The 18307-nt window shown below is 33.2% G+C and overlaps 1 protein-coding gene across 10 annotated transcripts in view; it reads left to right on the forward strand.

Moving 5' to 3' along the window:
* Positions 1-18307, forward strand: part of LOC124368838 (cullin-1-like) — a 66459-nt gene that overhangs the window by 23877 nt on the left and 24275 nt on the right. For 7 of the 10 annotated variants that reach the window (XM_046826261.1, XM_046826264.1, XM_046826260.1 and 4 more), the window contains 4 exons: positions 639-748; positions 3484-3522; positions 7975-8183; positions 16399-16461. In XM_046826261.1, coding sequence (XP_046682217.1) covers positions 639-748; positions 3484-3522; positions 7975-8183; positions 16399-16461 — 421 coding nt within the window. The remainder of the gene's footprint in view (positions 1-638; positions 749-3483; positions 3523-7974; positions 8184-16398; positions 16462-18307) is intronic. The other 3 variants (XM_046826268.1, XM_046826267.1, XM_046826269.1) reach the window with 3 other exon arrangements.

The raw sequence follows: 18307 nt of genomic DNA on the forward strand, positions 1-18307 counted from the left end.
ATCTTCTCGGCCTTCTGAAAACATTTTGTACCACCGATAAACGTTGCTTTTGTCCAAAGTAGCTTCTCCGTATGCCACAGTCAACATTCGGAATGCATCTGCGCACTTAATTTCGTTTTTCACACAAAATTTGATACAGGTTCTTTGTTCCATGTTTTTGAATAGGTAAAAATCGAAGACGAACCAAAACACGTGCAAGCAAAGCAGCTGTCAACAATTAACTGAACATTCAAAATGGCCGAAATTGTCAATATAAGTGAGAGACATATGTACCAACATAACGCCACAAAAAAATCGAAATTCAAATATACGTAACCCGTGAAAATTCAAAATTCACGATACTTTTTGAACACACCTCGTAAGTAGACTAAGCATGTGTTCTTTTATAAAAATATAATGGATAAGTAAACTGTTATATTTTAAGTTCATACAAAATTCAAACCCTCCTGTATTCCTTTTTGTGTAACTTATTAGAGCTATACTATTTCATATTTGTTTGAGAATTAGAAAAACAACATTATATTTATAAAATAATGTAAGATTCTGTATTTTTTCATTGTACATAGAAGGATTGATTCTTATTGTGAAGTATTTTCAAAATAACTGGGTATTTATTTCTAAATTTCATCTGTTTAAAGGATGGCGTTGATCTGATGGATGAGGGTGTTTTGCAATTCTACACCCTTCAATGGGAAGAATACCAGTTCAGTTCCAAAGTGCTGAATGGTGTTTGCTCTTATCTCAACAGGTGAATCTAGATTATGTTACTACTATTCAAGCTAGATTTGTACAATTAATTAAATGTACCATTGATTAACCCTTTGCACTCCGACGTCCGAAATATCGGACATCGTTGTTTTGGCCAAAACCTCGGACGTCCGACATTTCGGACGTTTGCTGTTTAGTCCGAAATGTCGGACGTTTGGTAAATCCTTTATACTGGCTTTATAAATTATCCAAATGCCGTAAATTTTCGATATACGCAAGCTGGATAGTTGTTGGGTGTAAAAACGTAGTAAACCTTTATAGTCTATGGCGGTGATTTTGCAGTTTTACATTGTGTTGTAGAGGTTTGTCAACTTCACCTTTTTTCGTCAGCTGATTTGATCCCAACTTCAACAGCTGATCTCTTCATTGTTTTGTTTAGTCTGATAAGTTATTTCAGTCAATAAGGTTATGTTGACAATCTGAGTGATATTTTTGTCAGTAACATATCAGATTCTGAATCATCTGACGATGCCAAAAGTGAAAGTGAGGGAGGTATTACGGTACTTTAGGATTATACCGACCACACCCAGACATGAATCGTTATTTGACATTTTGCTTCTACTGATTACTAGATTAGCGTAGAACAATATTTTGTCAATATAAAACAGGAATTGTCTTATCGCAAACCCCTCCCCATCCTCAGACAGAGGTCAAAGTCGAGCGATCTAGTAGATAACGTGATTGCAGTCTCGCCGGCCGTTCAGCTGGTGCGTCGCTTTGTTGTACTTCCGTGTTTTACCCCTACATTTCTCCAAACACAAAAATTCAACAAAAACAAACATTAACAAACAAAAACTAAACTCTTTATTGAAAAAAAACACAAAAAAACTTGTTTTTATTCTTGATCACACTCCGCCACCCAAAATGCGAGTGCCTCCGGCCGAAGGTGCTGCCGAAGCCCGCGCTGATGTCAACGAAAGAAAAACATATCTCGAGATAGTACCTGTCAGTAAAATATCAAATTCTAGAGGGGCTGATCAGAGATATAAATTTAATTGTAATGGAAAGGCAATTATGTACCGTGCAAAAAACTTAAATACTCATGTGATGCAGCGCGGCCTGCCGTAATCGGGATTCACGAGAAAGATAAGATAACAGGGACAACAATACCAATCACAATACCTGGAAATGCTTGTTGATTGATGGAATATTAGTTCTGTTACTCAACTACATAGTTTTTTAACGTTCTAAGTTCATTGAAAAAAGGTTTAAGCGTTGGGGGGCATATAACGGAATCTGACCCCATTGATAATCGTTGTGAGTTTGTAATTTTGTAATTAAAGAGTTGTTTTTTCGTTCTATCATGTTTGTTTTTATAAATTTATATTTTTGTGTTCTTCATACTGGTGTGGTCGGTATAATCCCAGAGTACCGGTATTATGGGTATAAAAAGGTATAAAAAAGTAAATATTCAATCATTTGACAAATAACTCACTATTTGGGGAAATTGTCGGAAATTACAAAACTGCCTACAAAATTTTTGTTTATAGATGTAAGTTTATGTAATTTTATGTGCATGTTTACAATTATGTAAGGAACCTAGAAATAATAATAGTTTATATAATGTCAATGTAATTCTTTTCAGTTATAACAGCTAAAAGTTAACTTTTGTAAAACTTTTTGCAAAAAAATTTTTTTTATAAGTGACAAAAGGTATTAAAAATAAGGTAATTACAAATCTATATTTTTTTACAATAAAGAATTTTATGAGAAATAAAACAAAACCAAAATTATAACTCTATCTGCTAAAATAAAAAAGTTACAACTTTTTAACAAAACCTTTACAAAATTGATAAAAAGGGCTCCAAGGTTTTCGCCAGTACTTGTTCAATAGAGGCCTGAGTTTTTGGTAGTGACCAAAAATTTTACTCTCGAGTGCAAAGGGTTAAAATTGTACAAATTCATTCTTGGAAAGACTGTAAAGACTTGGTAAATTAATCCAAGTGGTACTGAGCAACTTGTAGAAGAAAATTATGCAAGTATATCAGAAAAAGGACAATGCGCCTGCATTTTTCTTGGCATATCTGTAAAATTTGTCTATTTGGCTGTGATGAAATCATAGAAGAAATCAAATGGAGAAAACATACATCAAGATGACTTCTATACATTTGCTGCTGTTTACATTGAAGTCTATTTATATGGTGATGTCATTTATGATTTCATAACAGTAAAAAGACGGACTGTACGCTGCATTTGACAGTTGAATAAATGTTTATTTCTGGATATGTTGCCGTTAGTCTTGTGAGGTGATTCAGTGTAACCATACTTACATTTTATGTGGTCAACATATGTCTCACTAACCACTCATAACTTATATTATGTCACTCAATATGTTTGAATGATCATTTTTGTTGTTTTACAAATTGTATAAAAGTGCAGTTTAACATAACATGGCATAGTTCATATGCAATACTATTATTTTTAGTATTATATATGGCTAATAAATACACTATTATTTGTAGCATAAAATGTGTTTTGTATACTGTAGCATAATTTATAAAATGTAAAAAATTTATAAATAATAAAAAATAAATAAAATTCTGTATATTCAAATTTGTGAACATCCCTTAAGGATTACATGTTTTTATTAAATTAGCTTATGATTGTTTTGTTATCAGTGTTATTATTTGTGTCTTATTATGTTCTGTTATCAAATTTATTTATTCGATGTGGTGTTTGGTTAGTTCAGAGTTTATCTTGGAGTATGTTATACAGGTTCACGGACCTTCAAGGCATACACCGTCACATGCTTAGGTAGGCTCGCCACAGATTTGGTATTGTTTTAATAACTTTATAATGGTTTACATAAAAAATGGGGTTGAAGATTGTTTTATTCATTGGGGATGAAAAAATCATTTTAAAAGTTTGTGTTATTCATGGATCATCCATCCATGAAATAAAATTATGAGAACCTGACCAATTGTTATCTCCGGGATCCTGAAAGCTGTCTGTGATCCTGTTCATGTATATAATACAGTGTTTTACACAAAGTAAGTAACTCTTTCATGTATATTTTACATTAATCAAATCTATACAAATGGTTAACACTTTACATTAATTTAGTACATACTTGACAAAATCTATTTATTCTTCTAGGTAAAATAATAATAGAGTGGAATCATACAAACTGAGACTAAAATACATTGATTACAAATTAATATCAACAATAACAACCACAAATATGCTGAAAAACAATACATTATCAAGTTCCCCCCCCCCCCACCCAGACCGTGAATTTAGTTCACCGTGATAAATAAAAAAACCTTAAAAAAGTCGTGAATATAATTTAAAAACCTTTAAAATGTATACAACTAGTGATTAAATGCATTGTCGCTGCGACTATGTCATAAGATACGGTTCACATGTGAGCGAGAATTGCGTAGGCTTAATCGCGGCAATCTGTGCCGGCCTGATTTAGTAGTATAGCTGTTAAAATACACAGTGGTTTACACGGGCACGAGCAGGCGGATCACAACGTGCAGGTGCGCAGTTCGCAAATAACCGCTACTCCTACTAGATTGCAGCGACATCGGCGTGTCACAGCTCCGGTGACAGTAGTGATTGGGGAAGCATTGGATGGTTCACACTGGCTACCAGTCATCACAGTCGAACCTGTGGATTCGGCTGGAGAGGATTCCATGGATGTGTTGATATTAAAATAACGTATAAACATTACTTTTTGTACACTACAATGTTAATTTTTTTATTTGTAATATATTACTAAATAAAAATTTTTATTTGTTTTTTGTTGTCACTTATAATATACAACAATAGACTCATAGAATTGAAAAATAGTTTTAATATTTTAAACAAAATTGACAATGGAAACTCAGAGACATTAAAATTTTTCAATATGAAAGACTTTCCCCTACTGTCGACTAAAAATACAACTTTATTGAATCTCTTAACAATATTAACACTAATAAAAAGAAAGAAACACAAAGAACCTCTGCACATAACACAGAAAGTAAAGTGTTGATTCTGTCAACTAGTTTCATCGGCACAACATTTTTGTTTAACCTTCCTCTCAATATTCAAAATGAGCAAAATTATGAAAGATTAAAAAAACTACTTAAAGATTATTTATTAACATTATCCTTGTATTCTTTTGAAGACTTTTTTTGTTTCAATATGTAAATAACTTTTAAGTATTGTTGGGTATGTTTAGAAATGTATAAAAGCCCCTTAAATTACCTAATAATTACCTTACCTAATAACTGCCTTAATGTAAAAATTGCTTTAACTTACTCTGTAGAAGGTTACATAGCCAAATCTTACTTTTTCATGAGTGGTTTTTTTACTGATTTTTGTGTTTTAATATATAAATGATAAATTTATATTGAGATTTATTGTGACGCTATTCTTGTAATCTGTTACATGTCTGAATAAAGAAATTTTTAATTTGAATTTGAATAATTAGATAGATTACCTTATAAATATACACATATTTATGAATAATTTTTTACAGAACATTTTATATCATTATTTATTTTACAATTGTAGTACTTTATAAGTAGATTTTATCACCAGAGCTAGTAGTTTTATATGGCAAGAAAACCACATTTAGTAATGGTTTAGTTATTTTACTAAAGGGAGCATGTAAAAATGTACACTTCAATTTTGGTAATAATTTATATTACTAAATTTCATTTCTGAAATATTAACTTCTTGCTTTATTCATAGCTAAACATGTATATAGGTAAAGTAATGAAAAAATGTTCAACTATGCTCCCCACTTTTTTGTTTTGTATAAATATTTTTTTTTATTAACCCTTGAGTGCGGCAGCGTCGCTAGTTTTTACAGTACGTAAAAAGCATAACGTGCCGGCGTCGCTAATTTTGACATTTTGCATTTCGATAATATTTTGTATAGTACAAGGTTCTTTTGGCCAAATAACCAGATAGGTATTCAATAGGTTCCAAACTATCGATAAATACTAGTTTTAAGTTATTTCCTCTTCTCTTTGATCTGTGAAACTATGCTGTGTGGGCACTTACCAGGAGGCACTATTTTTGGACGAGTTTTTCTTATCAGGGACAAAATAAATTACAGTATTAAAAATAACAAGACCAAATAAATAATAGGTGGTTTATTTTTTTAACTTATTATGACATTTACAAATTATTATTATGGCAATCAATGAAAACAAAAACTAAAAGAACAACATTTTACTATTCGAAATTGATAGGTGTGTAGGCATACTTGAGCGATTGCTCGTCAAGGCCTATTTGTAGGAAGTATGACTCATCAATATGTATTTTTCAATTCATTATGCAAGAAGGAAAGTATTAGGAATGTATAATGAAGTTTATTTTGGCCCCCGATAAGGAAAACTCGTCAAAAAATAGTGGGCTGTGATAATACCGAAGTACCTATGCGATGATTTTGTCTTACAGTCACGACATAGCGGACGAGTACTGTGTTGCGTAAGTCATTCTTGTTGTTTATGTGCCGATAACCAAGCATTTGAGTAAATACAAACTAAAATAATAACAGTATTTTACCGTATTTCTTTATAAAAGTAATGTAGTGATTTGAGTTTTGTCCAAGCGAAAAACATGAGTTTTCAGTGTAAATATAATAGGGTTATTTTGGTTTTTACAAAGTTGCTAACACCCATACAAAGGAAATGTAAGCAATTATTTGTCTCTACATTTACTTATATTTATTTGTGTCATTGTGTTGTTTTATTTGATGTATTGTGAAAACTACACTATTACTATGTAATTTCTAAACTATGACAAATTAAGTACAATTTATAAAAGGTTGGTACCGGGCAGCATTTTGTTTATACATGTTTGTTTTCATTGTAGAGTCATATATTATGCATGGATTTTATGAACTTCATCATGGTATAAAGAAAAAAAAAACCGTATATATTCAAATTAGATTCAAACTTACTTTTTGTAAAAAATTTGTTTTGTCAAAACTGAAATTTTTATATTTGTATAATACACATTTGGTTTGTAACGATATGTCTCATATTCTTCATTTAGTTAAAATAAAAACTATAATAAAACTTTGAACATCTGTTGGATAGTTATTTTACAACATATATTTTTCCAAAAGCTTACAAATATGGAAAAAAAACAGCCAAGCACTTAATGCACAATATTATATGACTTGGTAAAATGCCAGTGGTATTCAAAGGGTTAACATTCACTCCTATACATTTTTAGTATAATTTTAATGGGATTACTATCTATTTGAATATAAGAGTAATTTACTATTTTCAGTTTTAAAAAACATGTTTACTTTAATTAAGTGATTTTCTACGTTTTATTGTTGTGTTATCGGTTTTGACATGTAACATTTTAATAGTTATGTAAAAATAATTGAAAAACTAATACAGTATTTATTTTAACGAAAAAGTAATTTATCTAATAATACGTAGGTACTTTGGTATTATACGGAGACCTGTTTGACCTATCATGGCATAGTACAAATGCAATACTGTTATTTTTAGCATTATATAAGGCTAATAAATATACTATTATCTGTATTATTATATATGTAGTATATATTATAGTATAATATATAAAATGTGAAACAATCTACATTTCAAAGTTAATGTCTATAAAAATTAAAAAAGTTCAGTATATTTGTGAACATCCCTTAAGGATTGCATGTTTTTATTAATGTTTTGTTAAATTAGTTTAAAATGTGTGTTTTGTTCTTATTATTTTTGTTACTACTTTATACTTGGGGACATGATCAGGTACTCACCAGAGGCCTGTGTAAGGGTTTTATCAAATAGAATTATGGGGAGATTCGATTCATTACAAAGTCAGCAGTACTGATAAATGGTACTATATCAATGTACAGAGCAGTTATAGGTTGCATAATAGAATGTATTATCTCATTTATAATTCTATTAAAAAAATCCGAAATAATCTTCACTTTTAGAACCACTTAGCAAGAACATGCTTAAAAATATTAGATTCAGTTATGATATTGAACTGGAAAATGTTATTTATAACATTAGTTTGATAGAAAATTAACTTAACATGTAATAGCAGGTTCAAAAGTAGTTATACACTAAATTATGATTTTCGGTAGTGCATTTTACTCAGTGTTAAAAGTCTTAAACTTATAAAATACGTAACAATATTATTTTCTTTGCCCCCTGGATTGTCGTCAACAAATTGTAATCATTTTGAAGTTTTCCTTTGAATTTAGATTTACTCTTGTGTTTGGTTTTTTAGGCACTGGGTTAAGCGTGAATGTGAAGAAGGACGTAAAGGCATCTACGAGATTTACCAGTTGGCACTTGTCACCTGGAAAGACAACTTGTTCAAACCTGTGAACAAGCAGGTAACAAATGCTGTATTGAAGTTGATTGAGCGTGAACGCAATGGAGAAACCATCAACACAAGATTGGTTAGTGGGGTCATCAATTGCTACGTAGAACTTGGTGAGTTAGTTACTAGAATGTATATGCCCAGCGCACATGGAGCGACTGGTCTGCAACTATAGTTGCCTCTGCAATTAGTTTACCACTAAAACAAAACTTCTGTCCGCACATGTCGAAAGGTTGGTTGTTTATCAATTGCGTCTTTAGTGAAGTGTTTATTAATTTAAACGAGTTTGTTTTTAAGACTTTGGCTTCACCGTTTGCACTTACCATGTCAGGCTCAGACGAAGAAAACGTTAACTACTACCAATACCGAAAAGGGCGAAGGGTACAGAAAGAGCATCGGGTTCATCCTTATTTAAGCAAAAATGTGAAATATAGGCTATTTGTAGCAGCTAGAGAGGTGTGTCAGTCGGATATGAAGTTTAAATCTTTTTACCTAATGATAAAAGACTCCTTTTTTGGACTTTACAAGACTGGTTGGTCCTTATTTGGAGAAGCTGGACACAACCATGAGGGAATGTGCTCCAGCACAGGAAATGCTGGAGCACTTGTGAGATAAGTTTACAAGTCAACTTTATTATCATTTTATAATTACATTAGCATGTACAGGTAATAAGATGATAACCATATAAATTGAGTAAAAGAATTTATATATTAGTGTTGTGAAGGCTATCAGAAAAGATGTTATAAAAATCTGCAGTTTGCATTTGATCAACTACATTGGACATGTGAGTAATGTTCATTTGTGGCTCTCTTGAGTCGGACATTGTTGGAGAGATGGATATTGACCGTGTTGGTCCTAATGACCGTGTTCCGAGGATTAAATGTCATCAATCACCCTTAACATGTGTCGTTTGAAAAGCTTGATTTGCGAATCACTCAATTCTGGTATCGGACTGCGCAGGAACATCTTAATCCCCTGTTGTCTGTGAATCTGCTGATTGCTGGTATCTACCTCGGTGTTTGATAGTAGTTTAGCCTCTTTTGCTCTGAAGTATTCAGCTACTGTTTGTAGTTGTACAGAACTTCATACTTCTCCACTGCTCCAACGAGCTTAATGTTGAGTTCTTGATCACTCTTGTTAAAATAGACACTATGCGACCGGCAAAACACCACATGATCTTGTACAACTGAAACCACGGGCCCACGGTTGCATGTGACCGGTTTTAGATCGTCAAAAACCGCACACATCGTGTGCGCCTCCCCACTTCAATACATTGTTGAGGTCACCAAATAGTTGAGCGCTAAACTGTAGTTGCAGAACAGTCGCTCTGTGAGCGCTGGGCCTTAGTGTAGTCGTAGTTTAGTATTTGTCTCAAGAGATGAAAGTGTTACTTTGTCAACTGAGTTGGGGTTTGACCAAACTATAGCCAATGGCAGTAATTTTACTTGGATGATTATGAATTTTCCTCCTGGGATGTTCAAAAAAATGTTTCTTTAACCTATAACAGTAATTGATAAACTGCATTCCGATGTATATGTTCTGAAGTACTTTCCATTGTAAATAACACTGATAGAATAACTTTTAGTTATGTTCTACTTAACCCTTTGAAGAGTATGAGTTTTACTGGGAAAGGAGTAGCAACGTACCGGTATGTGATTTACTTACTTGGCCCAAAGGAGTAAGGACGTACCGGTACGTTTTCTGAAGTAATATGAATCAATTCATTATTTATTCGTACTCAACGATAACAAAACGTTTATTGAGGATGATTAGTTAAGTAGAGGAACAGAGAATGGATATATGAGGAATTGTGGTGGGTGAGGGAGAGGGAGGAAACCGCCACAGCTGTAAGCATCGTGGAGGGGCGGGGCACAGACTGTCTCAGCTGTGATGTTGAGTTGTTAACTGGTGGTGGTCTTCCCATTCCTTCCTTGTGCCTGTCAAAGTAAAATATGTGATTATCTTTTGGCTCGAAATGCTCAGTAGTACTGGTGGGTAACTATTGGCGCTAGACCATTACATTATTCTTTCGCTGTATAACAACAAGCTACTACACAATACTAGACGTATTGTTTGATTTATTACTGTTGTTTGTGTGATTAGTGTTACAGTATGGGTTACGATGAACGGAATAATATACGTTCAGAGGAAATACAGGGTTAGCCAGTCAAACAGGAAGATTTAAATAAGCAACTAATTCTTTTAGAAAATTAATTTTATTATTTAATGGTTATTAATATAAAGAAAAAAGATAGCCATTTACTGTACAATCAGTGAAAAAATTATTTTTCGAATATAACATTTGCCATATGTCCTCCATTGGAATCTATGCACTGCTGCAGCCGGGCCTGGACATTTCTCATGCCCTTTTGCAGCATATTGACTAGTATTCCTTCGATTTCGTTCCGAATTCGTTGTTTTAGGGCTGGGATAGTTCTAGGTGGATCGTTCTGAAAAACTCTTGTTTCTAAGTAATCCCATAGAAAAAAGTCACAGGCTGTCAAATCTAAAGAGCGAGGGAGCCTAGGGATATCCCCGTTTCGGAAATGACGCCACCTAGAAACAAAGCATTCATGGCAACTCTTGGAGTGTGGCTTGTTGCCCTATCTTGTTATCTTGTTGGAACATTGTGTGTTCATTCACTGGAAAATGGGAGAGTTGTGGGAGAATTGTGTAAGAAAGGTCTGGATCATTGCAACGTAACGCACAGAGTTAACAGTCACAGCACTTCCATTGATATCCTCAAAGAAAAATGAGCCTATGATTCCTCTTGCTGACATTGCGCACCAAACCGTCACTTTTTCAGCATGAAGAGGCGTTTCATGAAGTGCGCCAGGGTTTTCCTCCGACCAGTATCGGAAGTTTTGTTTATTAACAAATCCAGAGAGGTGGAAATGCGCCTCATCGCTCATCCACAAGTTGTTTACTTGGTCAACATTTTCTTCAAGTCTTCTGGCCATTTCCTCACATAATTGTAATCGTTTCTGATGGTCAGTTGGTTTGAAAGATTGCACAATCTGTATTTTGTATGGGTGAAAATTTAAATCTTGATGAAGAATCCTTCTCACCGAAGTGAGCATGTTCTTCCAAGGTGTAGAAGCATGTTGTTTGGCAGAACGATGCTTAGATTTAGATTTAAATAAAAATATATGTAAAGAATAAGTGGTTTACACCTGAGCTGAGGTCATATAGAGATTATGTTATGTATTTGTATGATTGCTATAAGAATAATAAAGGTCTTGCTGAAGAAAATTTATATAAAGATGCATATTTAAATGCTAAAAGATGTTATAAAGTAAAAATAAAACAAGCCAAGTTAGAATCTCATGAAATTATATTCTTAGTTTCTAAAAATAAGTGTAAAAGCTGCTTGGAATGTTATTAGATTAGAAGCTAATTTAAGACCTGCAAATCAGGAAACAAAAATTGATTCAGAAATTTTTAATGACTATTTTATTAACTCTGTAACAATATCAAATGTAAATAATGTAGCGAGTAACTGTAATATAGCTGCCATCCAGTTTTTAAATAGGTATATATCTGACATGAATATTGAGAATAACGTTTTTCCACTGAAGCAGATTCCTTCAAAAGATGTGCTCAAGTATGTTTCTCAAAATTGAGTTCACTCACAAAGTGAAGATTGTTTATGGTTTCTCCAACAAAGTAGTCAAGGAAATAATAGATATTATTCTAGAGCCCTTAACACTTCTTTTTAACATGATGCTTGAGCAGAGTGTTTTTTTCCAGATATACTCTTAAAGTTGTCAAAGTTGTACCTATTTTTAAGAAAGGAGATAAATTGTGCCCCCTCTAACTATCGCGCCGATATATCATTAGTTCCTATATTTTAATTTAGTAAGGTGCTGTGCTGTATATAAAAGACCAACTGTACAATTAATTTGCTGAGGGAGAACTACTAAGTAAGGAGCAGTTTGGTTTTTTTACCTGGTAAAAACACTATCAAAGCAGTTGAATCAGTTGTTGAAAAAATCTTAAGAAGTTTTGAATGTAAAGATATGTTATCAGCTACTTTAATTGACTTGTCGAAAGCTTTCGATAGTATATCTCATGATCTGCTTTTAAAAAAAACTTCATTGTTACGGTATACAGGGTAAAGAATTGAATTTAATGACCTCTTATCTAAGTAATAGGAAAGCAAATGGTAGCTCAAGGTTCTGACGTATCAAAGCTCAAATTAGTTCAAATGGGAGGTGTCCCTCAGGGCTCGGTCCTGGGGCCTTTTTTGTTTATTGGTAGCTATAAAATGATTTTGCTTTTAGTGTACCCTGTGTGTCCGTTTTATATGCGGATGATACAACTTTACTCAATTCTGGTAAAGACCTGATTAGCTTAGACTTGGTGCAAGGTAATGCAATGAGGGTAGCTTGTGATTGGTTTAGAGCAAATTTCTTAAATGTAAACAATAGTAAAACAGAGAATATTTATTTCAGTTTAAGACTGCTGTAACAAGTGGAAGTAAATCAGTTAAACTGTTAGGGGTACATTTGGATGACAGGCTTAGTTGGGATACTCATACAAGTAGTCTATGTACAAAGACTATCTAGGGTAACATACTTATTACGTAAATTAAGTTTATGTGTAAGTAGAGAAATGTTAATAACATCATATTTTGCCTTTTTTCACTCACTCTTGTTATATGGAATACTTCTTTGGGGTAATAGTTAGTGGAGCCCAAAGAGTTTTTTTGTGGCAAAAGCAAGCTCTAAGATTGATTAAGAATGTGAAGGGTAGGGAATCTTGTCGCCCAGATTTTTCAAAGAGTTTCTCCATAATGAACAGTACCATCTATGTATATATATTGTTGCTTAATGAGAGTTAAAGAAAATCTAGACAAATATGAGGTGCGTCAAGACATCCATAATTATAATACAAGAGCTAAATATATTGTTAAATTTAATACCAGTAAGACTTGAAAAATTTAAAAAAAGTCACTGCTTTATGGAGGTGCAGTTGTTTAATAAATTACCTGATAGTGCATGGACAACGAGTCTAAATAAATTTAAAACAGTTCTTAAGAATTGGTTTAAGGTTGCACCTTTTTACTCTGTGGATGAATTCTTAGTCTGTGATACAAGTACCCATAATTTTCTGATAGTCTGTTTTAAATGGTCTGATACATCTTTTTAACTATAAATGTTGTTTTAATTTGTACTGTTTATATGTTAGTTTTTAATTGTACCAGTTTGAAATCTTTTAATTTAAGCTCAGCATTCTAGTCAAACTACTTTAATTTGTTATATTCATTTTTCAATGTAAATTTTTTGTGATAAATTATTCATTTGTGTTTCCTATTTGTAAGTAATTTGAATTTTAGCACTGGTGAATATTTATTATGCAATTTTTTTTAATATAGTTTTAGAAAGTAAACCACTTATGTATAAACTTACTACAGAAAAACATTACTTATTACTGTGTTTATAACCACCATAGAACTTTAATAGATTATATATATTTATATTGTCTGACAATGTCTATTGTACCTGTGTGTATTTAACGACAATAAATCTTCTTGATTCTTGATTCTTGATTCTTGATTCTTCTGAGCATTGTCTGTTGAACAGTAGCAATATTTTGAGGAGTTGGAACGGTTTTTGCACTCCCACCTCGTTTTTTAGATGTTGATTCAGTTTGATCAAGGTTGTTTATCCACGAACGAATTGCGTTAACCGAAGGAACAGGCCTGTTGCGCGGTATGTTGAAATGGCGTCGAAAATCACGTCGCGTTTTCACCAAACTCTCACCATTCGTATAATACGCTTTAACCGCGTAGCCACGATGTTCACCCATCCAACGATCCATCTCAACTAAATGGCGGGACACGCAGGTAGAAAGGAGCCAGCCAATATTAACCCCACCACTCACGTTCTAACTGTCAAGGCCATCTCCAATCTTCCCATTTCACTGGCTAACACTGTACATAGTCTTTTGTCCGCTGCAAGTGAGGCTGATCAGCTTGCTGAAAATGACGAGGAAATATTACATTCTGATGATGATGTGTTTGTTGAGGCATATGATACTTTCATTAGTGATATCATGGCCGTTGAGAGTGAATCTGGTGTGACTAGTGACAATGAACAAAACACAAGTAATACCGATCAGGCTAGTGTCAGAAATACACAAGCAGATCAATGTGCTTTGTGTTTAGGGAAACATAGTGGTAATGAGTTCGAACCTAAAACATTCGAATTCGACAAAACTGAGGCTGGTATAACCATTGACACAACTGGATTTGAAGGTAAAAAAATTGATTTGTTTCCATACTCTTTTTGAGACTACAATTTGGTTTCTCACATTTCAGAAGAAACAAATAAATATGCACAACTGCAAGCAACTGATGACAGCCTATCAGCATTTTCGAAGATAAAGCGTTGGGTCCAAACCAATCCAGACGAACTGTATTGTTTTTTTGCATCTTTTTTCCTCATGCCTCATTGCAAAAAAACTCCTACAAGTTGTATTGGTCCACTGACCCCTTATTGGAAACTCCTTTTTTTTAAAAAAAGTTTTTACCCAAGACGGATTTTTACTGCTTTTGAGAATGATACATTTTGATGACAATACACTTGCACATGGGGGTGACAAACTTTATAAACTCCGCACCATCATTGAAACCCTAAGAAGAAAATTTTCTTGCAGTTATTCATAAGACAAAAGTGTAGCTATCGATGAAAGCCTAATACTGTGGAAGGGTCGTCGTGGTTTCAAGCAATACATACCTTATTAGTGTAAACGTTTTTGAATAAAAATATTTGTCTTGTGTGATAGTGACACAGGCATTGTCTTGGACTTTCTAATCTATACAGGGAAGGGGACTAACTATAACCAGGTGAGTATGATGACTCCCAAACTTCAGCTAAAGTGATTCAGACTCTTATGCAACCGTATCTGGGAAAACCATGTACTTTTTGTAGATAATTGGCATTCAAGTCTTGCACTGTTTGAATGGTTATATGACCATGAAACCGGTGCGTGTGGTAACGTTAGATCTAACCGCAAAGTATCACCATGCTTGCCAAAAAAATAGAAAAAGGTGAGTGTGTAGTCCGAAGTAATGAAAAGTTACTTGTAGTCAAATGGTGTGACCGGAGAAATGTCACAATGATTTGATCTGTGCACAAGCATGAAATGATGGAAACTAAAAAAAAAAGTGGAGAAATAAAACTAAAACCAAAAACAGTAGTTGATTACTGCCAGGACATGGGTGCAATTGATCGCACAGATATGATGATATCGTTCAATGATTCCACCAGAAAAAACAACCAAATGGTACCTAAAGTTGGCTTTCCATTTATTTGGACATCACTGTATTGAACGCGTTCTTCATGTTTATCTTGATGAATGCATCTACAAAGAAGATCCCCTTTTTGGAGTTCAGGATGAATCTAATAAGGCAGATTTTTGAATCCCACCACACTCCAAAAGAAAAAAGGACAGTACCAAGAGCAATTGCCCCAAGTGGTGACAAGCACCCTTTGCGCCTGACTGGCCGCCACTTTCCACGTCCAATGCCATCCCTTGAGGGACAAACCCGAAAAATTCAAAAACGATGTTACGTTTGTTCAAACTCAAAAACTTAAGACAAAAAACAAAAAGATACACAGTACGAGTGCCCAGACTGTAATGTTACCCTTTGTGTATATCCCTGTTTTGCATTGTTTCATACAAAAAAACTTTTAAAAATGTTGAATTTTTGTAACAAAATAAATATGTTTAAATACAAATGTGGAAACAAAAGTTTTTTACTCCTGAGCGTATTTTTGTTGTATTTTATATTACTCCCGTGCGTAATGCTACTAGTGATGTCATTACTCCTGAAAGGGTTAATGTAACAGTAAAAAAATTATTTACTTTACTTGCCCCTAACTTGTGTTGGAATCTTATACTCCTTTTCAAGGGTATAAAAAGCTGCTTTACATAAAATATGGGAACAAGGTCATGTCTGGTTTTACACATAGAACAACAACCATGCAAATTTTTATGAGATGGATGACATATGTTGGCTTATTTGAATGTGTAAGATTAACAGATTTTTAAAATGTGCTTGCATTAGTTAAAGTGAGTGCTTACAAGCAATACTAACAATTTTCTTGTCAGATGAAGCTGTAAATTTTTATTTTTGTTATAGTATTAATGAAATGAGCTGTATAAAGAGTATCATTTAATATTTCTACAATAACAAGAGAGAGAACAAGCTTTATTCAAAATCATTAAGATCTGACAGGTATCATTTTTTACAAGTATTAGGTTACAATCACATGATATTTTAGTCGTGTTTAAGAGTTCCATAATCTAAAGTCTCTCCAGGTCGGGAATTGCACCTACTGAATAAAACGACTGCAGCATCGACATCCAGTGCTTCTTCAGCAGGTGAGGTTTCAGCTTTGGAGGAGGTAACATTTTGCGCTCAACTGGAAGGCTGGTGACGTATCTCGCACCGGCGTAGGATGGCTTCCTCCCGAAAAGTGTCCTGTGGGATGGAAGTTTGAATCTGGTGTTGTGGCCGTGTATCTGGGAGTATAGATTTTTTTTATGTTCATATTATTATTTTAACACTTAACTCTTTTAGAACAACTTTTTTTTTTACACGGCTAAATGTAAATTTTGCAGCATTATCATGAATACATAATTTATCCAAGTAAATATAAAGATGTTTAAATGATTTTCTAGCAATTTATTAATGATTAAGTACTCTGTTAGATAATATGCTATTAAGCTTAAAAAAGTGTATTATATATATATATATATATATATATATATATAATTTATTTTCTCATTAAAATAAATTAAACATAGTACCTTTTAAACATATTAAATATTCAGTTATGATCACGTTCGTTAACCTGAAAATTACAAAACTACTCAGGAGTCAAGTGAAAAGACCCTTAGTATCAAGAATCTTTGATAGCACTGAAAGTCAAGTATTGAGTTTTGGAATTGGCGTGATCAGAACAATAGTCACGTTTATTTAATTATTTCACACAGTGTCCTAGCAATTTAAGTTGAGAATGGTGTCATAGCATTCAAACATTTTAATTAGTTCTACAATTGGAAGAACATGGCTGCATATTATTATTACGTTTTTCACGCATTTTCAACACTTTTTTAAAGAAATAGAAAAAAAAACCATTCTAACTCATTTTTAAACACATTTGGTTTCATACAATTAGAGAAGGAATACTGTGGTAAACTTATTACAGTCAAACCTCCATATAACGAACCTCAAGGGACCGGACAGAAAATTCGTTATATCGAGTATTTTGTTATAATGAGGTTTGTTATATGGAGGTTAGGTTAGGTAAAATTTCGCTATATCGAGGTTCACAGACCATCGGCTTGGTTGTGTTAAAACGTTGTGAAATCGTATGCTGTACTGTAGCTATGAAATTTGAAAAGCAAACATGACCTGAACAAAACTTAAAAATCTTACTGTACAGTATCACTAAACTGAAACTGACGAATTGTTAGAATTAAATGGCCTAATCTACATTTTGTGTTTCAATTGCATCATTATTGATGCTGTTTTCACCCTGTTTGTTAGATACAAAGTCAGTAATATTGGTCTGCTTACATGATGTGACGTTGATAATATCCAATGAGCAATCCAATTCAGTTATAGATTTTACCACACTTTCACTCAAACTACTCTTTTAAAAGAAAAAAAAACTTTAGCTTTCGCTTTTCCAACTACTAAAGGCTTTAATTTATGAGTCCATGTGCAGTTTGCTCCCAGCATAACTGTAAAACTATTGTTTACTTTTTTCCACCATGGCATTTATCACCCTTAAATGACAATGTTTTATCAGGTAAACATTTGAAAAACAATCCAGTTTCATCTGCTTTATAGAAGTTTTCTGGTTCATATCCCTCGGTTAGCTTGGGAAGTTTATCTTTCCACTCAGTATAAACACCATCATCGACTTACACACTTTCACAGCACACTTTTCCAAATATAAGTTCATTTACTTTTATAAAGTTTTGCAACCATCCATTGCTATCTCGGAAATTCTCATGTCCCGGTTTAAAAGCAAACTGTTGGGCTTTTTCTTGAAGTAAAGGTCCACTTATTGCAATATTTTTGTCTCAGCACTGCTTTAACCATTTAACCACACACTCCTCTACGTCCTTCAGCTCATACGACTTTATATTTCTGATTTTAAAACACAGTACATTTCCGTCATCGAAGTACTCTTACTTTTTTTTTAAATTGTAGCTA

The sequence above is a fragment of the Homalodisca vitripennis genome, chromosome X (assembly GCF_021130785.1).
Source record: "Homalodisca vitripennis isolate AUS2020 chromosome X, UT_GWSS_2.1, whole genome shotgun sequence".
Lineage (NCBI taxonomy): Eukaryota > Metazoa > Arthropoda > Insecta > Hemiptera > Cicadellidae > Homalodisca > Homalodisca vitripennis.